The sequence below is a fragment of the Podarcis erhardii genome, assembly GCF_964252035.2.
Source record: "Podarcis erhardii genome assembly, chromosome: 9".
Taxonomy (NCBI): Eukaryota; Metazoa; Chordata; class Lepidosauria; order Squamata; family Lacertidae; genus Podarcis; species Podarcis erhardii.
Genome location: NC_138512.1, coordinates 12,985,155 through 13,009,063, shown reverse-complemented (window position 1 = coordinate 13,009,063; position 23,909 = coordinate 12,985,155). Strand labels below are relative to the sequence as shown.

At 44.1% G+C, this 23,909-nt stretch overlaps 1 protein-coding gene across 1 annotated transcript in view; it reads right to left on the bottom strand.

Moving 5' to 3' along the window:
* ANAPC4 (anaphase promoting complex subunit 4) overlaps positions 1–23,909 on the bottom strand; it is a 42,503-nt gene that overhangs the window by 4,530 nt on the left and 14,064 nt on the right. Inside the window, exons 12-27 of the mRNA XM_081876265.1 lie at positions 18,008–18,072; positions 17,869–17,911; positions 17,712–17,788; positions 16,463–16,563; positions 16,334–16,385; positions 15,686–15,741; positions 14,303–14,349; positions 13,891–13,947; positions 12,591–12,647; positions 10,208–10,301; positions 6,349–6,446; positions 5,291–5,352; positions 4,381–4,419; positions 4,193–4,294; positions 3,895–3,972; positions 1,762–1,932 (exon numbers count right to left, since the gene is read on the bottom strand). Of these exons, the coding sequence (XP_081732391.1) occupies positions 1,762–1,932; positions 3,895–3,972; positions 4,193–4,294; positions 4,381–4,419; positions 5,291–5,352; positions 6,349–6,446; positions 10,208–10,301; positions 12,591–12,647; positions 13,891–13,947; positions 14,303–14,349; positions 15,686–15,741; positions 16,334–16,385; positions 16,463–16,563; positions 17,712–17,788; positions 17,869–17,911; positions 18,008–18,072 (1,199 nt within the window). The remainder of the gene's footprint in view (positions 1–1,761; positions 1,933–3,894; positions 3,973–4,192; positions 4,295–4,380; positions 4,420–5,290; positions 5,353–6,348; positions 6,447–10,207; positions 10,302–12,590; positions 12,648–13,890; positions 13,948–14,302; positions 14,350–15,685; positions 15,742–16,333; positions 16,386–16,462; positions 16,564–17,711; positions 17,789–17,868; positions 17,912–18,007; positions 18,073–23,909) is intronic.

The following is a 23,909-nucleotide window of genomic DNA, read 5'->3' as shown; positions in this document are numbered from 1 at the left end:
GGCTCCCCTGCCCGGGAGAGGCTGAGCAGCTAAGCTCAGTCGCGCACAGCCTCTCCTGGACAAGGGGAGCCTTCATCCCCTGCCCGGGAGGGGCTGCACGCGGCTAAGGCTCCCCCAAGAGCCGCACTCCCTTTAAAGAGCGTCCGTAGCCCTTCCCCCTCCTCGGGGAAAAGCCCCCAAGAGCTGCACACATGCTCCACGCGGCTCTTTAAAGGGAGCGCTGAGCAGAGCCTCCCGCCTGCATTCGCTCCATAAGACACACACATTTTCCCTTACTTTTTAGGAGGGGAAAAGTGCGTCTTACAGAGCGAAAAATACAGTACATCTTTGTCACTGAATTTCTTCCTCTGCCATTTTTGCCCAAACCACCTCTTAAGACCCTGATTTCACTGCATGCCTTTGAAAAAAGCTGAAAATAAAATGTAAGGGGCAACGATATACTAATGAATGAGAAACAGACCCAGAGTTCAAACGGGGTAGCTTAACGTAACAGCAGTTATCATTTATACAGTGCTTAGAATATTCAAAGTGAAATGAACCTCAGTTATCTTTTTAGAATGACCGGGTAAGTTAGGCCGGTACGTATTTTACGTTCTCATGAATGCTCAGCTAATTCTTACACAGTTGCCAAATCTCTCAATGATGCTGGCAGGAGAGTGGAAATGTTGCAGAATAATGCATGCACACATTCCATCAACACAAGAATTTCTGCTTGTGCAACAGAAATCTTCCCCCTTCTCCCCATGTGTGTCCCACAACCTCTCCAAATCTGCTCCAGAGTGCTGGGGGAACCCAGAATAGAGGGTACATGGGGAGAAAGTTCTGTTGCGCCAATGAAAATCCTTGCGCCGACGGAATGAGTTACTTGGATACTGCCCCAATAGTGCAAGTTACCGTACTTTTCCATGTACAGTGGTACCTCGGGTTACATACGCTTCAGGTTACAGACTCCGCTAACCCAGAAATAGTACCTCGGGTTAAGAACTTTGCTTCAGGATGAGAACAGAAATCGTGCTCCGGCGGCATGGCGGCAGCAGGAGACCCCATTAGCTAAAGTGGTGCTTCAGGTTAAGAACAGTTTCAGGTTAAGAACGGACCTCCAGAATGAATTAAGTACTTAACCTGAGGTACCACTGTGTAAGACTAGGTTTTTTAACATTAAAATAGTGTGAAAACTTAAGGGTCGTCTTATGCACGGGGCAATCTCCCCCCTATTTTCTTAAAACCAAGTCCCTAAAAATAGGGGGTGTCTTATACATGAGGGCGTCTTATACAGAGAAAAATATGGTATGTACAAGGAAGCTGCTTAAAGAACTACCTACGAGGGCATTTAGGAAAGTTAGAGCCATGCTTGACCAAAGAGGAACAACATTTTGCCATGTACAGTGGTACCTCGGGTTACATATGCTTCAGGTTACATATGCTTCAGGTTACACACTCCGCTAACCCAGAAACAGTGCTTCAGGTTAAGAACTTTGCTTCAGGATAAGAACAGAAATCGCGCAGCGGCGACACAGTGGCAGCAGGAGGCCCCATTGGCTAAAGTCGTGCTTCAGGTTAAGAACAGTTTCAGGTTAAGAACGGACCTCCGGAACGAATTAAGTACTTAACCCGAGGTACCACTGTACTTAGGAATGCGCAGTTTCAGTTCAGCAGTTTCTAATAGCCTGCATCCTTCTTAACGCTTGGTTACCAAAAGAAAAGGAGGCACAGGAAATGGAGCAAAAGGATTAAGATAAAATCCGAAAGTCCAATCCGTACCTTTGAGAGGAATTCCAGCTGAATTCCAAATCCTGGTTTTCCTCGGTATATACGGATGACAATGGCAACTGGGCCAAAATCCTCTCCTTTCCCTCTTGCTCTGAATTCTCCGCAAGGATTACCGTGATCGTTTCGTCGTCGTAGAAATGGGCATCGAGGCAACTGTAACAACTATAAGCAAGATAAGGCGAAAGAATTCTAGTTGGAAAGGGTTAAAATAAGGAAAGGGTTAAAATAGGTGTGATGTGATTGGCCAGCGAGAATGCAAGGGGGGAATAAAAGTTAGACTGGGAGGTATTGAAAGTCAGTTGAGTTGAGGTTTGGGAGTTGAAGAAGGAAGAGGGAGGTTTAGGTGTGGGTTGGTAGAGTTGTATTGTGAGAGAGTGAGAGGAATTGTTAGGTGGAGTCAGATAGATAGTTGGAATACAGTGGTGCCCCGCAAGACGAACGCCTTGCAAGACGGAAAACCCGCTAGACGGAAGGGTTTTCCGTTTTGGAGGCGCTTCGCAAAACGAATTTCCCTATGGGCTTGCTTCGCAAGACGAAAATGTCTTGCGAGTTCCTGCGGGTTTTTTCCCCTTTCCCCCCCTTTTCCTAAGCCGCTAAGCTGCTTAACAGCTGATCCGCTAAAAGCCGCTAAACCGCTAATAGCGCTAATCCACTAAGCTGTCAATGGGCTTGCTTCGCAAGACGAAAAAACCGCTAGACGAAGAGCCTCACGGAACGGATTAATTTCGTCTTGCGAGGCACCACTGTAATCAGTTTGGAGTTGTTAGGAGCTAAGAATAAGAAACTGACAAGAGAAAATTTAACTGAAACCATAAGTTTGTTCCTGCATTTAAAAATAAACTTGATTATTTGTTTATGTTAACAACTGACTGTGTCTCCATGAGATACGGGGTGGTGGCAGCGGAAAAAGCAATCACCTCCAACAACCCACTTTCTGTAGCCAAGGGGAGAAGTGGGATAGTTCAGGAAGTACAGCAGGAGCCTCTTAATCTCAGGGCTGTGGGTTCGAATCCCGTGTTGGGCAAAAGATTCCTGCGTTGCAGAGATTTGGACTAGATCACCCTCGGGGTTCCTTTCAACTCTACAGTTCCAGGATTCGATGATTCTTGTGGTTTGCGTGACACAATTTAGGTAACATTAAGCCAAGGATTGTGGTTTGTTTCTTCCCAGCGCTAGGGAAGATGAGCAAAGCATGTGTGGTTCGCCTATTTATGGTAAGTCACTGCTTATGACTTACTATGGCCAATGGTCAATGTGGCCTACATCAGAACAAACGTTTGCAAGCAGCTCAGAACAAAACATTGATCATTCCCTAAAATCTTGCCACCCTTCTTTTCTAGAATCAAGGGGCTTTATATGCCTAATCAAGTTACAGTGGTACCTTGGATCTCAAACGCCTTGGTTCTCAAACTCCGAAAACCCGGAAGTAAGTATTCCGGTTTTTGAACGATTTTTGGAAGCTGAACGTCCGATGCAGTTGTCAGCAATTGTTTCCGGGGCGCCTGCACCAATCAGAAGCTGCACCTTGGTTTTCAAACATTTTGGAAGTCAAACGGACTTCCGGAATGGATAAAGTTTGGGGTTTTTGCTATTTATTTTGAATTTTTGTTTTTGAGGCTTTTGGGGTTAATTTGGTTTTGTGACTGTGTGGAACCCAGTTAAGCTATTGATTGATTGATTGACTGATTGATTGATTGACTGATTGACTGACTGACTGACTGTGTGAGTGCGGAAATGGATAAAAGCCCTCTATCTAAACAATGACTATCATCAGTGCAGGGAAGAAAAAAATTAAATTTTCATTTTTATCATCTACAATACTGTCTTATTTATTTTAAAGTACAGTACACTGATTATTGCTTTCATTTTATGGATCAATGGTCTCGTTAGATTGTAAAATTCATGTTAAAATGCTGCTTTAGGGGTTGTTTTTAAAAGTCTGGAACGGATTAATTTGTTTTGCATTACTTTCTATGGGAAAGCGCGCCTTGGTTTTGGAATGCTTTGGTTTTGGAATGGACTTCCAGAACAGATTAAGTTTGAGAACCAAGGTACCTCTGTATAATTGGGTGAAGTTACTATCTAGCTAGCTTTTGAAAGTTAGGCATTTTTAGATATACCAACCTCGTTCCTGAATTTTCATTAAAACTGCTGTTTAGAAAATTTCCAAAATCAACAGCAAGTAGCCCATTATCAGCAGACCTAAGGGTGGAAAAAATTACCATATGAACCAAATCTTTGGCAATTTACACAGACATTACATGATATGTGAAAATGCACAGCTAAATCAATGAAACTGTTATCTAGGCCTGTGACATGCAATGAAAGTGGCTTTGAAGAACAACATCTAGATGTAAACAAAAAATTAAAATTAAAACAAATCCAACGGAAAGCTCAAAATACACCTTTTATTCCATCATACCTTGAAGTGTCTGTATGCCTCCTCAGTATGTATATTTTAGATATGGAACTTTCTAACATCGTGAACAAAACGTAATGCAAATTGGATGATTTATCATTCCACCTGCAATGATAATTTGGATACCCGTAAGTAAAAAATAAACCGTAACACCTGGTGACTAGAATGTAGAAAAATAGTTTCATGCTCACAAAAAGGGCAACTTGAAGAGCTGAGATGTTGGATCCTCACTAAAGTGGAAAAGAAAGAAGAACGTGAGAAGAATATTTATTATTTAATTCCGAGGGCAGTGTACAACATTAAAAACGTATTTTACATAGCATGATATGCAAATCCTATTTGCAATAGCAGATTCATTCTCAGAGTATGTCCTCATGTGAGCAGCATGGGCAAGAGGGAGGTATTAGGCCAACACAAGGTCAACACAATTCAAAGTGTTGGTGCTGACCTTTAAAGCCCTAAACATCCTCGGTCCAGTATACCTGAAGGAGCGTCTCCACCTCCATCGTTCTACCCGGACACAGAGGTCCAGCACCGAGGGCCTTCTGGCGGTTCCCTCACTGCGAGAAGCAAAGCTACAGGGAACCAGGCAGAGGGCCTTCTCAGTAGTGGCACCCGCCCTGTGGAACGCCTTCTCACCAGATGTCAAAGAGAAAAACAACTGCCAGACTTTTAGAAGACATCTGAAGGCAGCCCTGTTTAGGGAAGCTTTTAATGTTTGATGCATTACTGTGTTTTAATATTTAGTTGGAAGCCACCCAGAGTGGCTGGGGAAGCCCAGCCAGATGCGCTGGGTATAAATATTATTATTATTATTATTATTATTATTATTATTATTATTATTATTATTATTATATCATTTAAAAAAAAAAAAACTTCAGAAAAATATTGAATAAGGTGACTACCAAACCCGCAAACAGTCCCATGAAGACTGAGCATGCTCAGTGGGTACAGAATGGTGACTTACTGATGGAAGGAAACAATGGGAAAGATCCTGGAAGACAACGTGGCTGGTAAACTCAGAAGCAATACTCCAGCACTTCCAGCATTTTGTTCTAAGTCAAACTTGGAAAAAACTATTCCTTATTGCAAAAGCCTTACCTTTTGGGTGCTTTGTACAAAGGCATACAAAACGCCTCGTGCACGGATTTCCCAACCACATCCTAGAGAGAAGGACAAAAAGCATTAAAGCAGTAGGGAGAAATTTGTCGCAGCAACACACCCACCAAAACTGAGAGAGCAAATTTGGCCCAGGACTGTGAATGCGACAGTAGATAGGACCCGTGTATGTTTTAAGTCCTGTGGGATTATTATTCTAGCATTCAAAACAGAGCTACACAACGGAAGCTGACTGCCCACAGGACACAATCTAGGTAACAACAAGAAAGGAGGTTTCAAGTTTATGCAATGCTGTGAATTCTAGTGGTTTTGCTATCTGAATCTCGTCCGTCTTTCACATGCATAAAAAGAATGGAAATCTTAAGGCCCGATCCAGCCTGGGCAGATGCAGTCACAGCTGCTATTTGCCTAAATGCTGGCAACAGTCCTGTGCATATTATTATTATTATTATTTACCACCCTTCATCACAAGATCACAGGACGGTTCACAAGAAAAAAATATGAGGTAAAAACACAAGTAAACAGTCAAAACAGAAGCAACAAAACAATAAACCCCCCTCCCACAAGCACATTTAAATGGCAGAGTAGAGTATTGATCAGCCTTATGAAAAAAAATACAAATACAAAATGACATATAACAATTAATAACAATTTAAAACCACCCCACTCCAAATAACCAACACCCACCCAAGTTAAAACCATTAAGCCATAATCTGTGGAGGACTTAACATTATTGCTCTATCATTCTGGGTCATGAAGAAGAGACCTCAGACTCTCTCACTCAAAATGCAGAATGTTATTATTAATAAGAATTTCATTTCTATACTGCTTTTTATTTTTAGGGGGAGGGAATCTATTAATGCTACAAATCTGGGAGTTTGAACCCCAGCGAGTCTATTTAGCAGGAAAAAGGGTGTGGGCAAGCCACCGCCTGCAACTTTGGCGTTTCAGCAGAGGGCAACTTCATTCTTGCAACCTGCTTTTAAAAACAGATGAGTTGCTTGCCGAAACTCAAACCCGACCAACAACCAAATACTTACAGCCGGCTTTTGTAGGCACTGGTCGATAATTCCCTCCATCCGCCTTTTGACAAAATGCAAGGACTTCTGAGGGTAGTATGGAAACAGCAACGGGCTTTCTGGAAATAGAGAGGCAAATTAATTACACTTGGATGAAGTTAGATGGACCTGTGAAGAGAAACGCTGTTTCCCCAATTCACTCCTATTAAGGCAAACATTGCCAACAAAGGTCCGTATAGTTAAAGCTATGGTTTTCCCAGTAGGGATGTATGGAAGTGAGAGCTGGACCATAAAGAAGGCTGATCGCCAAAGAATTGATGCTTTTGAATTACGGTGCTGGAGGAGACTCTTGAGAGTCCCAGGGACTGCAAGAAGATCAAACCTATCCATTCTGAAGGAAATCAGCCCTGAGTGCTCACTGGAAGGACAGATCGTGAAGCTGAGGCTCCAATACTTTGGCCACCTCATGAGAAGAGAAGACTGCCTGGAAAAGACCCTGATGTTGGGGAAGATGGAGGGCACAAGGAGAAGGGGATGACAGAGGACGAGATCACAGAATCATAGAATCATAGAGTTGGAAGAGACTACAAGGGCCATCGAGTCCAACCCCCTGCCAAGCAGGAAACACCATCAGAGCACTCCTGACATATGGTTGTCAAGCCTCTGCTTAAAGACCTCCAAAGAAGGAGACTCCACCACACTCCTTGGCAGCAAATTCCACTGTCGAACAGCTCTTACTGTCAGGAAGTTCTTCCTAATGTTTAGGTGGAATCTTTTTTCTTGTAGTTTGGAACCATTGCTCCGTGTCCGCTTCTCTGGAGCAGCAGAAAACAACCTTTCTCCCTCCTCTATGTGACATCCTTTTATATATTTGAACATGGCCATCATATCACCCCTTAACCTCCTCTTCTCCAGGCTAAACATGCCCAGCTCCCTTAGCCGTTCCTCATAAGGCATCGTTTCCAGGCCTTTGACCATTTTGGTTGCCCTCCTCTGGACACGTTCCAGTTTGTCAGTGTCCTCCTTGAACTGTGGTGCCCAGAACGGGACACAGTACTCCAGGTGAGGTCTGACCAGAGCAGAATACAGTGGCACTATTACTTCCCTTGATCTAGATGCAATACTCCTATTGATGCAGCCCAGAATTGCATTGGCTTTTTTAGCTGCCGCGTCACACTGTTGGCTCATGTCACGTTTGTGGTCAACCAAGACTCCTAGATCCTTTTCACATGTACTGCTCTCAAGCCAGGTGTCCCCCATCTTGTATTTGTGCCTCTCATTTTTTTTGCCCAAGGGCAATACTTTACATTTCTCCCTGTTAAAATTCATCTTGTTTGTTTTGGCCCAGTGGTTGGACAGTGTTCTCGAAGCTACTAACATGAGTCTGACTAAACTGTGGGAGGCAGTGGAAGACAGGAGTGCCTGGCGTGCTCTGGTCCATGGGGTCACGAAGAGTCAGACACAACTAAACAATTAACAACAACAAAAACAACAACAACAAAGCAAACATACAGCCTGTGGATCAAAGCCTCTTTCAGTTTGGTTTTCCGCCCCCCGCCCCCCAATTAGTTTTTCGGCTATAAGCTCAGAGAAGACCATGCCTAGACAGCACCACTGTTTGGTAACAGCATTTATTCTTGCTGCCATTTGCCCTTCAACTCCCAGAGGTCCTGTTAGACAGCGGCTCACATGAAGCGAAAAAGAAATCTAGGACACCGGTCAAAATAACTATGACTGGGAAACAGTGTATTCTGCCCACCTCAAGACAAAATGGAGACATAAAAGATAGAATTCGTGCTTCAATTCAGGTCTTTTAAACATGCTTTTAAAAAATTTTATTTTTTTAATTGCTCCCTCAATTTAAGTAAGTCCACCATTACTGCCTGCATACTGTAGAGCCTTCTCAGTGGTGGCGCCAGCCCTGTGGAACCCCCTCCCATCAGATGTCAAGGAAATAAACAACTATCTGGATTAGAAGACATCTGAAGGCAGCCCTGTTTAGGGAAGTTTTCAATGTTTGATGTTTTATTGTGTTTTTAATATTCTGTTGGGAGCCTCCCAGAGTGGCTGGGGAAGCTCAGCCAGATGGGCGTGGAATAAATATTATTATTATTAGTAGTAGTAGTAGTAGTAGTGTGTGCAGCTTTGACAAGGGTGGTTTTGGAACAGTCTGATGATTTATGGAACCTCTGTTATAAATTGGAGGCAGGACTGAGGTTCTACAACAATCTTGCAATGTAGTGCAACTTAATTATTCTGGCCATATGGACACTGGGTTGTGGGAAACAATTATTAACAACTGACTGGTGAGGTAGGAGACAAGAAAAACTGGCAACCAATGCGCCCCTTTGGTTTCGATAGTACATGGGTAAAGGTAAAGGGACCCCTGACCATTAGGTCCAGTCGTGACCGACTCTGGGGTTGCGGCGCTCATCTCGCTTTATCCGGCAAAGGGAGCCGGCGTACAGCTTCCATGTCATGTGGCCAGCATGACTAAGCCGCTTCTGGTGAACCAGAGCAGCGCACGGAAACGCCGTTTCCCTTCCCACCGGAGTGGTACCTATTTATCTACTTGCACTCTGACGTGGTTTCGAACTGCTAGATTGGCAGGAGCAGGGACCGAGCAACGGGAGCTCACCCTGTCGTGGGGATTCGAACCGCCGACCTTCTGATCAGCAAGTCTTTGGCTCTGTGATTTAACCCACAGCGCCACCCATGTCCCAGTACATGGGTAGATAAGTCTTAAAAGCCTGGGACACAAATTTCCATGGCCCACTAGCAACTATGGTGGCTCACTTATGAAAAGCAATGTATTTCGTGTTAATTCTGGAAGTGTATACAGTGGTACCTCTGGTTACGTACTTAATTCGTTCCGGAGGTCCGTTCTTAACCTGAAACTGTTCTTAACCTGAAGCACCACTTTAGCTAATGGGGCCTCCAGCTGCCGCCGCGCCACTGGAGCACGATTTCTGTTCTCATCCTGAAGCCAAGTTCTTAACCCGAGGTACTATTTTTGGGTTAGCGGAGTCTGTAACCTGAAACGTATGTAACCTGAAGCGTATGTAACCTGAGGTACCACTGTACTGGATTCTGACCGAACTAAGCCTCCTAGAGCAAAATATACATAGGAGGCTTAGATTAAGTGGTATACAGAGAGCGGAAATAAATTAATTATAAACACTACAAAACCCTCTAAGATACGTGCATAAATTGAAGTTCTCTCCTTCGCTACCCATGCAGTAAGGAACCCTGATTATCCAACAACTTAGTTCCCGAACGTTTTGGCTCCCATACCTTCTGCAAACCCAGAAGTGACTGTTCTGGTTTGCGGACTATTTTTGGAAGCCGAACGTCCGACGGGGCTTCCGCAGCTTCCGACTGGCTGCAGGAGCTTCCTGCAGCCAATCAGAAGCCGCGCTTTGGTTTTGAACGTTTTGGAAGTCAAGCGGAATTCCAGAACGGATTCCGTTCAAATTCAAAATGTACAACTGCACTGTGAAAACAGGCTGTCAAAAACTGGGTTCTGAAAGGAAAATATTTTGATACAGCATACTTCTTAGGGTGGTGTCTGTACTGGATACATCCAATGAAATTCACATTCAAATGTCACAATTTCATCTAAAGAAATCAGTTATTGATGAAAAAGCAACCTAAGATTATACTACCAAGACTGAATGAAATGTTTAAATGGAAGGACTGGGTGATTTAGTTTGGCAGTTCCACCTCAGCTCCCTTCCCCTTTTGAACAAACACACTTGCTCAGTCACTTGTAAGAACAACACAGATTGCCAAATCTATACTGTGCCATATTAAACAACTGTACTTGAATGCTTGCAGACTCATCATCTTCAGCTCATCTGGTTATAAGAGAATGAAGTACCTTTGAGATGGTTGCTATTTTGGAGGAAGTTAAACCACTGGTTTCCTTCTGTGTTAGGTGGGGACACGAGGTCATCGTCCTCATCTTTCAAATACTGGAGAGCAAGACAAGACAAGTTTATATCTCAACGACATTGGGAAAATATGACCAGACCTTCCGATTTCAAATAGATAACCTACTAAAGAAAGTTTTTTGACCTTTTTCTTAGGGCTTTAGAATGTGTTTTATTTTCTGGTAATCAGTTTACTCAAAATAACCTGTTATCTAGGGAGAGTGGAATAGTTTATCAGAGATGGTTATAAACCTTTGCTCTATGAAACTATCATCTACAACTAGCCTCTCGTGATTGCGAGGAGTTAATTAAATGAGCAATTTGTTCACTCCCCTTCATGAAGAATCCAGAGTAAATGGAAGTGCTTATGTATAATTTTGTATTCCTTAACTTTGACATAGTATATTTAAAAAAAAAAAAAAGGTTTTTGGGGACTACTGTTCTCTCAAAACAACTTTTTAATTTACCAAGGGATTTACAGAGAAATTCTGCAAGTGTCTACTCTGAAGTAAGCCTCACTGAGTTAAATGACACATACTTTTGAGTAGACATTTATAGAATGCCACTGTAAATCTTTTGGGGAAAATATTAACTCTCCCTCCTCCCTCCTGCTTGCTACTTTTCTCTGGAACTTGAACCCTCATCTTTGCAGCTGCTCAGAGGCTGATTTGTTAAAAAAACCTTCAGGGGCCATAAAATGTCTTCTGTTCTTAAGACTTTTGGCAATCCCAAGGTTTTCTTCAAATCTGTTAAGGCAGCAATTCTAAGCATAAAAAGGTAAAGGGACCCCTTACCATTAGGTCCAGCCATGGCCGACTCCGGGGTTGGGGCGCTCATCTCACTTTACTGGCCGAGGGAGCCGGCATACAGCTTCCGGGTCATGTGGCCAGCATGACTAAGCCGCTTCTGGCGAAACCAGAGCAGCGCACAGAAACGCCGTTTACCTTCCCGCCGGAGCGGTACCTATTTATCTACTTGCACTTTGAGGTGCTTTCAAACTGCTAGGTTGGCAGGAGCAGGGACCGAGCAACGAGAGCTCGCACAGTTGCAGGGATTCGAACTGCCAACTTTCTGATCGGCAAGTCCTAGGCTCTGTGGTTTAACCCACAGCGCCACCCACGTCCCAATTCTAAGCATACTTGCTAGGAAATAAACTCCTCCAAAGTCAACGAGATCTTTCCCCCTCTGAGCAAGTAGGACGGAATGACCGATCCTTTGCAATGTGGTGCATCTGCTGAGAATGCTATCTGGAGAGATTTGGGTCTGCTATCAAGCTATTGACAAGCCCAGCTCTCTTTCGTTAATCTTTTACACTCTTCTCCAAGAGGGTGACTCATGAGATCACTTCTGTGATGCGAGGCAGAGGTCAGAAATGGAAACACCCCCCCTCCCAAGTTGCTGCACATCTAGAGAACAGAGAAGAGCTGTGGGAGGGGGGTGCGCTGCAAAGGTTCCAGAGTAGTTTAATGCTGTATTGTGTTTTTAATATTCAGTTGGCAGCCGCCCAAAGTGGCTGGAGAAACCCAGCCAGATGGGTGGGGTATAAATAATAAATTATTACAGTGGCACCTCTGGATGTGAACGGGATCCATTCCAGAGCCCTGTTTGCATCCTAAAACGAATGCAACCCGCGCCTGTCGCAATTCGCCGCTTCTGCACATGACATCATTTTGAGCCTCTGCGCATGCGGCGAAACCTGGAAGTAATGCGCTCCGTTACTTCCGGTCGCCGCGGAGCGCAACCCGAAAATATTCATCCCGAAGCTACTTCAACCCGAGGTATGACTGTATTATTATTATTATGTGACAGTTTCTGCCGTTATGTAAATAGGCAAGAACAGTGTTTTGATGAAGGATCATTTAAGTCACACCTGCGCCAACCTGGAGCCACTTGTACCCAGGCATCATCAGAACAGCTGACAGAATCCCCCACGGCAGTTAACAATTTCTAAACCACACGGCAGCACTGAGAAAATTCATGCATATTCTGGGGGGTCTGAGGAACACACAATATAGGCCAGCAATCAGTGAGACGCCTCAAGGAAGCCCGTTAGAATAGTCTGAAGGCCCTCACCTATTTTTGTTCTCAATATTATTTAGATTTACTGTATGTTGTTATAAATATTGAGAGTAAGGAGTGGGAAAGCTTGCCAGCGAAGCACGTTCATTCACATAAATTCATCTGATTTGCTTAAACGGATTCCAGAATGCTGAACGTAGCTTTACAGAGCGATAGGCTATCCCTGCCATTAGCTCCGACCTGCAAAATATATTTCCTTCAGCAGCTCATTTGCCCACCTCCCCGTCTTACCAAAGAGACTTGATTCATTACCTGACCAACTCTTTCTACATTAAAGTATTTCCCTTTACGATTGTAGAGCTCAGGTGCCTAAAAAAAAAAGCAAACAAACATGGAATGCAATGTATATTTTATTTCAAGTGGAAACGTGAAGAATTATTAAGATAGCTAACTCCCAAGGTCCCACATTCAATTATATCACAGCCTCGGTGGGATATGTATCAGAAGGAGGCAAGTTAGCTTCCAAATACCCCCAGGCCTTGAGTTGGTGGTGAAATAGCACAGAGCCTTCTCCACAGTGGCACCCAAATTATTGAACTGCCTCCTGATTGAGGTATGATTGGCCCCCCTCAGTACTGTCTTTTAGGTACCCTTTTAAAAATGCAGTAGATTTATTATTCTAGTTAAGAGAACCGAAACACACAAACACACACGTGTATATATTTGAGAAATACTACATGTAGCAACTTCACACTATATAGATTACACAGATAAATGTTGCCCTGGAATGTTATCATTCCAAAATAAAATAAAGACCGTTGCTCTATCCGTTCATGACTTTCTCTGCTATAGTACATCAATTTGGTCATTATTCCAGGCGTCTCCATTTTTCCAATCCATTCTGAAACTAAAGGGGCTGCATTTGTGTTCAATCTTTTGCAAGAAGTACTCTCACAGCAGAAAGTAAATGTAATGTTACTTCCAAGCCCTCTTCCAGTACTGGGTTCTTACAATAACTGAATAATGGCATATTGGGTTATCCAATTATTTCTGTGCTGAAATTACAAATTAGCCTCTCCTAAAAATAGGGTGTATTCTGTCTTCAACATTTACTTGGTACTGCTAAGTGTTTTGTATAATAACATTTCATAGATTTCCCCCCCAGTACCATGAATATGAATCTTGGTAGTAACTTAAGTCTTCTAGATTCTTTTAAAAAGCACATTTATTTCCTCAAGCTGTGAGGAAAGCTGAGCCACTATAGTTTTACCTGTTTTGAGTCCGAAATGTTCTCTGTCATTAATTTGTATTACTATCAAGTTTTATTTTGTTTTAAGATGTTTTATAGTTATGTTCATATAGTGTTACAGACCACCCTGAGATTTTTGGAGGAAGGGTGTTCTATAAATAAATCACAGTAACCCAAATGCACATTTCTTTCCCCCTTCAAATGTATGAGCAGAAATCTGTTTTCCAAATTCAGATCTCCTTTGCTGACCTGAACAGATGTACCTATTTGCTTTCACTTGAAAGAACAAAAACTCCAAGTCAGCTAGATCATGTGCAAATGTAATAATTTACTCACAGTAGCCAGTCAAATTAAAAAACTTACCTCATTGAAATGTTCAGTAAGAAAATCGGCAACAAAAGTAATATCTTTCTGAGTCATCTTTGAGAAACAAGAAGAAAAAATTCACATTTTAAAAATCAGCTGCCAAAATTCTGCAAGCAGGAGCATCAAAATTAAAGTTTTCTCTTTAAAAGAACATGAAAATTACTGAATATAAAATAATTATACAGTAGCAGATCAAACAAGAAAACACAACCCTAATTAACATTAAAATGTCAATAATACTCTGTGGACAACCATGTTAATTTTATTCTTTGTCGATATTTAATTTAGTTAAGGGGGCTAGATATCACTGGATTGCTGTTGTACATTTCTAATTAGATAGGGTGTAATGGTATTGCCTTTAAATACATGTAGGAAATGGAAGATACATGACGAAGCACAGAAATACTACCTTGTTCAGCTCTGGAGGGACATGATCTTCTGACATCCTCAGCATGGCTGGAAATTTTTTTAAAAAGAGAGATTACCAGGACAGTGCAATAATTTCCATTCCACTGCCCTTGCTTCCAAAAGAGAAGATTTCACCAAAATACAGCAATGATAAAACAGTAATTACAGTGGTACCTCGGGTTAAGTACTTAATTCGTTCCGGAGGTCCGTACTTAACCTGAAACTGTTCTTAACCTGAAGCACCACTTTAGCTAATGGGGCCTCCCGCTGCCGCCGGAGCACGATTTCTGTTCTTATCCTGAAGCAAAGTTCTTAACCTGAAGCACTATTTCTAGGTTAGCGGAGTCTGTAACCTGAAGCATATGTAACCTGAAGCGTATGTAACCCGAGGTACCACTGTATACCCACTTGAAAATGCCACAACGGCAGCAACAACAACATGCCATGGTTATTTTTTCCTGTATCTCTTTGTGTAAAATACGAAGGACAACCTGTGCAGGGACGATATTTAAAACTCAAAAGGCCTATCAATAAGTGGAAAACTTAAAACCATTCTGTCCCGTCCCCCCTCTCCATTCCCCTTGTCCTTCTTGAAAACCCAGCCCTTCTGGGTGTGGGAAGGAAAAACTGGGAGACCATGGCTTCCCCTCCACAGCCCTAAGCTGTCTTCAGAAAGGAAATGAATGGCATTTCCTATTTCATGATGTCCCTGTTGGTGGGAACTAGGTGACTCCACATGGACAAGTCTTTACTTTTTTTCTCCTCAGAAATGAAAGGCAGCCACCCAACCTATTTACCTTTTAAATAGGTTGGGTGGCTTCCTTTCATTTCTGAGGAGAAAAAAACTTGTCCATGTGGAGTTGCCTAGTAAAGGACCCCTGGATGGTTAAGTCCAGTCAAAGGTGACTATGGGGTTGCGGAGCTCATCTTGCTTTCAGGCCGAGGGAGCCGGCGTTTGTCCACAGACAGCTTTCCGAGTCAGGTGGCCAGCATGACTAAACCACTTCTGGTGCAACAGGACACCATGATGGAAGTCAGAGCGCATGGAAATGCTGTTTATCTTCCCACCACAGTGGTACCTATTTATCTACTTGCACTGGCGTGCTTTCAAACTGCTAGGTTGGCAGGGGCTGGGACAGAGCAATGTGGAGATTCGAACCGCCAACCTTCCAATCGGCAAACCCAAGAGGCTCAGTGGTTTAGACCACAGCGCCACCCGCGTCCCCTTACCCAACCTATTATGGCAGAATTAACCATGCTCCCTGATGGCTAATAAACTAATAAGATTCAGCCCTATCCCTTCATGTGTGTAGGTTTCCATTTTTCAGTTACGCTTCACGACATCGAACCCTGGTTTATATCATTAGCACTAATTTTTCCTCACCTACATATAGCCACCGGAAAAAAGCTTTGAAGTTCTTCATACTGCTGTCTATAACTCTGTAGAAAGAAAGAATAGAAAGGGCATTAAAACCTATTCCAAATGCTGGCCTGACTGAAAGGTGTTTCTAAAGCCCCCCTCCCTCGTTACAATTTCCTTCCATGCGAGCAGTTCCACACGCTGAAAGGTACGTCATCGCTTCAATATCATTAATATAATGCAACCTTATAAATATGTTCATCAGACGTTACTAGCTTGCAACCTTTTTGCTAGTCTGTTCCACTTCTAGAGAGAGAAGAGTGAGAAGGGAGAGGTCTTTCTCTCTTCTAGCAGACTTCTTGCTGAAATCTTCATTTTTAAGCAACAATTATAAGGTCCAGGATTCAGTCCCTTTTTGCATCTGACAAGAGAGAAGGGATGGAATATTCCATCCTTCCTCTGCCAACCCTGCCAGCATGGAATGGTGCTTAAATACAAGTCATAGTGCTGCTTATGCACTATCAGTAATATTTACAGCAAAATATCGGTCAGGATCTTCACAGAAAGGTGATAACTAAGTTGTACAGACTAAGTTATATTTTGGCCAACATTTAAACAGGAAACCAAAGTCTTAAAAATGCTTTGCATCCGACAAGCTAGATGAATACGTACTGAAGCAACTCATTGGCTTTAAGGATGAAGGAGCCCACCGCAGTAATAGCTTCTGTAAAGAGAGAACAGTTATTTAACATCAGCTGAGTTGACGATCCACACGCTAGCCAGAAAGCTAATAATATGTACCTTCGATTCCTGTTCCATCCAGTCCAAGAGACTCATACTTTTGTTTCCACAATGCCATTCCTTTCAGTTCACTGAGATGGTAAAGTAAAGCCTCAGAGCCGCTATCAAAGCAAGGCAGCAAAAACATTTCAGTGAAGGAGCTGTCATGACACTCAACAATGCATCATTATTAAAGAATAATAATCTGGAATATTTGACAGACTGAAGGAAACCAAGCAAAATACAAGTGATTTGTAGCTTATATATGATGTTTGGTCCACACTTCCTCCTGACATGAGAAAACTTGGTGTACAGTGGTGCCTCGCAAGACGAAAAGAATCCGTTCCGCGAGTCTCTTCGTCTTGCAGTTTTTTCGTCTTGCGAAGCAAGCCCATTAGTGGCTTAGCGGATTAGCCCTATTAGCAGCTTAGCAGATCAGCTGATAAGCGGCTTAGCGGATCAGCTGATAAGCGGCTTAGAGGATCAGCTGATAAGCGGCTTAGCGGATCAGCTGTTAAGCGGCTTAGCGGATCAGCTGATAAGCGGCTTAGCGGCTTAGAAAAAGGGGGGGAAAGGAAAAAAAACCCGCAGGAACTCGCAAGACATTTTCGTCTTGCGAAGCAAGCCCATAGGAAATTCGTTTTGCGAAGCACCTCCAAAACGGAAAACCCTTTCGTCTAGCGGGTTTTCCGTCTTGCAAGGCATTCGTCTTGCGGGGCACCACTGTACTTATTTGTATAGCAGTATTCTTGTTTATAAAACCCACTAAAATAAATAAATAAGAAAGAAAGAAAGAAAGAAAGAAAGAAAGAAAGAAAGAAAGAAAGAAAGATAGATGTTTGGTTTCATACTGCTTTTAATTTTAATGTTGCTTTATTATGCTGTTAGCTAACTTGACAGCTCCACAGAGTTATGCTTTGCTGGGGTAGAAGTAAAAAAATAAGTTTAAATTCTGCATAACTAGGTTGTTACTTGTATAGTGTGATATATGAGTGTTAATAACACTTCATGTAGACTTAATGAGATCAATAAATCCACTGATTTCAAGGGGTCTACTCTGAAAACGGCTAATGTTGGTTATCACTCATACTCAGCCCAAGCCAGGATTTCCTTGCGTAAGTGAGAAGTATTTTAGTGATTTTCCTTCCGTGGAACAGGAAGGTGGCGGTGGTATTTCAACAGACTTAAGCATCAAATATTTTCGAGTTTTCTCTGTTCCATAAGTTCCTATATTTATTTGCGTCCCTCTCAACACAGCATGAGATGTTACCTTTGCAAGTGACTTATGACAAGCTTCTGAATACTGGAATAAGAGGATTCCATGGACTGGCCAAGTTTTTTTAAGCCCTGTTGGAAGAGACTTTTTTTTTAGCAGCGTCGGTCAATCAAAAGGCAGTAACAGTATTTTAACATGTGCACTAGCATACCTTTACTGTGAGCTGATTCATAAGCAACGCCTGAAGTTCAAGGCTGTATTGGGAAAATAACACCACACACAAATTTCACTTTGCTTGTGAGTGCAACGCAGTACACAACTCTGATGAAAAACAACTTCCTGCGCAGTACCTTGCTTTGCCCCACAACAGCAACTGCATAAATTCGTCTTGAACGGACGTCGTCGTGTTCTTTTCCTGCAGATTGAAGGTGGCAATACAAACACATTCAACTGTGATTCAGGGACCCGTTACCCGCTTGGGAATAATAAAGACACGTGGACACAGCATATTAGGTTAATGGGCTAGAAAAGTCCACAACTTTATTAATTACCGCATGTGAGAGGTATTGGCTTAGGCATTGGACAACCACAAATTTTGACTCCACCCACTCAGAGTGGGGTGAGCCTGATGAGGGTTAATCACCAGTCGGGGGAGCCTGTTGATGCAAATACAACTATACGCTCTCCCCTGATGTCACCAAGGGTTGTGCCATGGCCCCCCGCCACACAGGGCATCGGACAGGATCCATGGCCGCCGAATTCCTTTAACGGAATACCCATAAGTGAAGGGGTAGGCGATGGCCACACCTTGCTCTTCCATACACCAACAACACATTCCAATGCCTAACCGCCAAATACCGAGAATGTTGTGACGATTGCTACGAGGTAGGCGAAAAATACCAAAAGGCCGGTGCCAATTTGCCAATTGGAAAAAAACTCCTACCAGGCCCCCTAGGCAACCAGGGCGACCAATCACAGGTCCATAGCAAGGTCAAGCGAGCAGCTAAGCCCTAAAGGGAGTGGTGGGTGGGTGACTTGAAGAGATCAGCAGTGCAATGGCGGGGAAAGCTGGTGTGGCCGCATTTGAGCAGCTAAACCACGCCCCCAAGCTGCCACCCGACTGGGTGTTCTTCTGGGAGGCGTGGCGCGCCAGCAATGGAGCAGGGCAGGGGCCGGCACGCCCCCTGCATAATGCGGGAAACTGTTCCCGCTCACAATCCCTCCCCTCCTGGAGGAGGAGAGGATTTATCAGTCTTTGGCCTAGGGAAGGGGTTACTTCCATACCTAAACAACGAGGAGTTTACCAGCTCATGGATGAAAATTATGGTTAGAAAAGCAACTGCGATTCCTTTTTCACAAAAAAGGAATGGCAAGACAAACTGTTAGAGTATATTGAACTGGCTAGATTAACAGAGGAATTAGAGATCACACTAGACAAGAATTTCAAAAAGCATGGGGGAAATGCAGAGAATACTTCACAAAACAGTGCCCTAAAATTCATACCTGGACTTGTTTTGATTCATGTCTGCAGGAGACTTTGTGGATATTTAAGTTATAATTAGAAAAATCTTAATAATTATTCATAAACAAAACAGAAGTAAATAAGGAGGCCAGATACTGGATAAAGGAAGTCTTATATTTGGTTGTTTGTATTGTTGTATGTTATGCTTATTGTTTCTTATGTTCATTTTTAATTAGGACGGATTTCTGTATTGGGGGGTGGGGGGTTTATGTTATGTTGTAAATAAAATTTCCAATAATAATAATGATGATGATGATATATTATTTTTACCCCACCCATCTGGCTGGGCTTCCCCAGCCACTCTGGGCAGCTTCCAAAAAAATATTAAAATACTGTAATACATCAAACATTAAAAGCTTCCCTAAACAGGGCTGCCTTCAGATGTCTTCTAAAAGTCTGGTAGTTGTTGTTCTCTTTGACATCTGGTGGGAGGGTGTTCCACAGGGTGGGTGCCACTACTGAGAAGGCCCTCTGCCTGGTTCCCTTGTAACTTGGCTTCTCGCAGTGAGGAAACTGCCAGAAGGCCCTCGGTGCTGGACCTCAGTGTCCGGGTAGAACGATGGGGGTGGAGACGCTCCTTCAGATATACTGGAACGAGGCCGTTTAGGGCTTTAAAGGTCAGCACCAACACTTTGAATTGTGCTCGGAAACGTACTGGGAGCCACTGTAGGTCTTTCATGGACAGCTGCGAGTCCAAAATGACTCCCAGGCTGCGTACCTGGTCCTTCAGGGGCACAGTTACCCCATTCAGGACCAGGGAATCCTCTATACCTGGGGGGGGGGGGGAGCCACTTCGATTGGTATGCCACCTTCTCTCCTGTACCATCTGGGCTATGAAACCGCCCTTGAATCGCTGAGGCAAAGGCTCTGAGACATATCACATAGTGAACTCCGATCTCAGTCTCATGTCATCTGTGGCCCATTAGCAGTAGGAATTGACAATGAGTTCAATTTTCAGACACCTGCATATCTTAGAAATTTGTCTGTACCAACATATTGGCATCTTTTCTCCAAAGCCAGATTAAATGTATTCCCATCAGAAGTGCTGGATAGCAGACTGAGAGGCATCCCTTATCAAAAAAGGATCTGTGTATGCTCTTAGGATGTCGACTGCATGAGGCATATTTTCTTGCATTGCGGACAATATGATCAAGCTAGGGAACTATTGATTAAACCACTATTAGCAAATCGGCCAGGTCTATTTAAAGCCTACTATACCAAATATCTTCTGGACGACAAGTCCAATAATATCACAGTGGCCATGGCAAAGTTTCTTTCAGTAGTTATACGAATCAAAGATCAACATACCCATGACTAAACAAATAACACTTCGGTCTTCCTTCCCTGGGGGGTTGTCTGTACAGTGGTACCTCGGGTTAAGTACTTAATTTGTTTTGGAGGTCCGTACTTAACCTGAAACTGTTCTTAACCTGAAGCACCACTTTCGCTAATGGGGCCTCCTGCTGCTGCTGCGCCACCGGAGCACGATTTCTGTTCTCATCCTGAAGCAAAGTTCTTAACCTGAAGCACTATTTCTGAGTCTGTAACCTGAAGCATATGTAACCTGAAGCGTATGTAACCCGAGGTACCACTGTACAGTGGACGCTTGGGTTGCGAATGTGATTCATGCGGGATGCATGTTTGCAACCCACAGCGTTGCATCCGTGCATGCACGTGTTATGATTTGGTCTTCTGCGCATGCACAAAGCGCGATTTAGCACTTCTATACATGCACGACCCCCAAAACCCGGAAGTAACCCGTTCTGGTACTTCTGGGTTTCGGCGGGTCCGTAACCCAAAAAAAAACCACAATCTGAAGTGTCTGTAACACGAGGTATGACTGTACGAATCTGTATTTTATTCTGAATCCATTTTATGGGTCGTTCGACTGCAATAAAGATTATTATTACAGTGGTACCTCGGGTTAAGTACTTAATTTGTTCTGGAGGTCCGTTCTTAACCTAAAACTGTTCATAACCTGAAGCACTACTTTAGCTAATGGGGCCTCCTGCTGCTGCCACACCGCCAGAGCACGATTTCTGTTCTTATCCTGAAGCAAAGTTCTTACCCGAGGTAATATTTCTGGGATAGTGGAGTCTGTAACCTGAAGCGTATGTAACCCGAGGTACCACTGCATTATTTAATTATCCATATATAATAATAATAATTTATTGTTTATATCCTGCCCATCTGGCTGGGTCTCCCCCAGCCACTCTGGGGGGCTCCCAACAGAATAATAAAAACACGATAAAACTGTGAGGGTTCAGAACTTAACTGGTTAAGTGTTCTGAGGTGTGCGTCACTTTCTGATGTGACGTCAGCTATGGAAGCTGGGAGGAGTCTGGGAGGAGACTGTACTGTTGTTGTTCTCTCTGTGTGTCTTGAGAGAGACGGACATGGCTGCAAGCAGTGATGGACAAATGTTTGAATAAAAGCTGTAAATAGACGAATCTGTCTGTGTATGCTTGCATGGAGCAAGGGAGAAAAAGACTGTTTTACACCGCTGTATGCTACTCTGCTAAGCCGTGGCCAAAGAGACAGCAGACTTTGTTGCGCAGCTGAGAAAGAAGCGTGCCGGACGCTGCGAATGACTGATTGGGATCGTAAAGCTGTCTGAGATCGCGGCTCCATCGATCAAGCTCAGAGATCGATTTCCGCATAGGTTATGGGAAGGTCAGACAACGCTCGTAAAACAGTCGGTGTGAGCTCCAGGAACGCTTTGAAGTCGGCACGGAAGCTAGCTGGAGGTTGGAAGCTGCATTCCTTGAGTCTAGCCTAATGCCGGGAAGCAGAGGAAGTGTTTGCCTGCTTCTGAGAGGCAAAAGCTTCTGATACAGAAAGCTGGCTGGAGCTGGAAGCTGAGACGCAGCTGGGCCGTTTCTCCACGTACAGGAGCCGGAATCAGCTGGTACTGAGTAAGTACAGCTTGTGGGGCACCTTGGGAAAACGGGAGAACATGGCAGAGAGCCAGGACATTCCGGTGGAAGAGCTCACTTTAAAAAATTGGGCAACCTGGAGCAGAAGAATAAGGGGCTGGTTCCTGGTCCATGGGCTTTGGGAAGGAAGCCAGAGGGAGCCAAAAGCACCACCCCTTAGCTGGGACGATAGCCAGCAGAAAATGCTTCAGAGAGAGCTGGATATGCTCAGAGCATGCATTCATGCATCGCTGAAACCTCATTTGGAGGGTGTAAAGTCAGCAAGGGCTGCCTGGGATGTGCTGAAGGGCTTGTGTGAAGCTTCAGCAGAAGGCCAGAGCCCTGGAGACGCTGGGCTGGCAGGCCCATTTCCCGATGGGAGCGCTGGTGAGCAGATCGGGGGGGCGAAGAGTTCCAAAGGCAAGTTTAAGAAACTTTCCACTGGTGCTGAAGCGAAGAGCAGCTTCGGGGGGGCCAGGCTGGTGGGAGGCGCCGTTCCAGAAGGAGGATGGCCAGGCCAGCTGGGAGGAGCCCCAGGCAGTATTTTTCCACTGGAATACAACGTCTGCATGGCAGCTGCCCCCACCGGAGCAGAGAGCCGATGCAGGATGTTTGCAAGGACACTTCCCATGGGAATCAAGCGGGTTTCCATGGCAACAGGCCTGGGAAGACAGGCAGGCGTGGAACTGAGCCAGGTGGTCGTGGTAAACAACAGGAAGAGGCTTATCAAGTCTCTGCGAGTATGGCATTGTTCGAAGACGGCCGAATGGAAAATTTCGAAATGGCTTTTGTAATCGACTCTGCAGCTAACCGCAACATGGTTCCAGAGACCCCTGCAGTCGGGATGTGGAATTGCACGCCAGTTCCGAAGGGACAGACTGTTACATTCGCAAATGGACAGAGAACTGAAATTTCCAAGAGCACTAATGTATTTCTTTCTGTTTTGCAGGAAAGGATGGAGTTTTGTATTGTCCCAGAGGTTCATCACTGTTTATTATCTGTGCCTTATTTGTTAAATAAGGGGTTCAAAGTTTGTTTTGAAAATGATGTCTGCACAATCTCCAGAGGAGGGAGGTTACTTGCCAAGGTTAAGAAGGGGCAGAATGATCTTTTCATTCTTAAAACGTCTCTTGGGGGTGAGGGGAAGGTTGAGAGAGCACAAGCGCAGCGTGCTACAGTTCCCACTCATGTTCAATGTGCTTGTGCATGGCATCAGAGGACCAATCATAGTTCTGTAGAGGAACTGCAAGTGCTTCCTGAGGTTACCAGAGGGTGTAAAATTAGGGATTGTGGACGTGCCATTAGTTGCACCACATGCAAGCAAGCAAAGGTGAAAGGGTGCAGTTACCCAAAGGTGGAACGGGTTGCCACTAAACCTTTTGAGCTGGTTCACATAGATTTGGCCGGTCCTGTCAAGGAACCAAGTCTGGGAGGGGCCAGGTTTCTGCTAACTTTTTTGGATGATTTTTCGCAGAGCACCTGGACCCACGGTCTCAAATCCAGGGAGGATGCAGCACAGCTGATCAAGAGCTGGGTTGAGGGGGTGGAACAGAGATTCTCCACCAGGGTTCAAGCGATCATCAGTGACAGAAATGCTAGGTACACTGGTTCTGCTTTGCAGCAGTTCTTTCACAGAAGAGGGATACGTCACACAGTTACTTCACCCAGTAAGAGGGGGGTGGCAGAGCTGAGAAGTGAAGCTCTGGTTAAGGCTGGACAGGTGATGCTGAAAGAAGCCAGGTTACCTCCAAAGTTTTGGCTGGAGGGAATCCGATGTGTGTCGTTCACCTGGAATCGTGTCTACAACTCACTGTT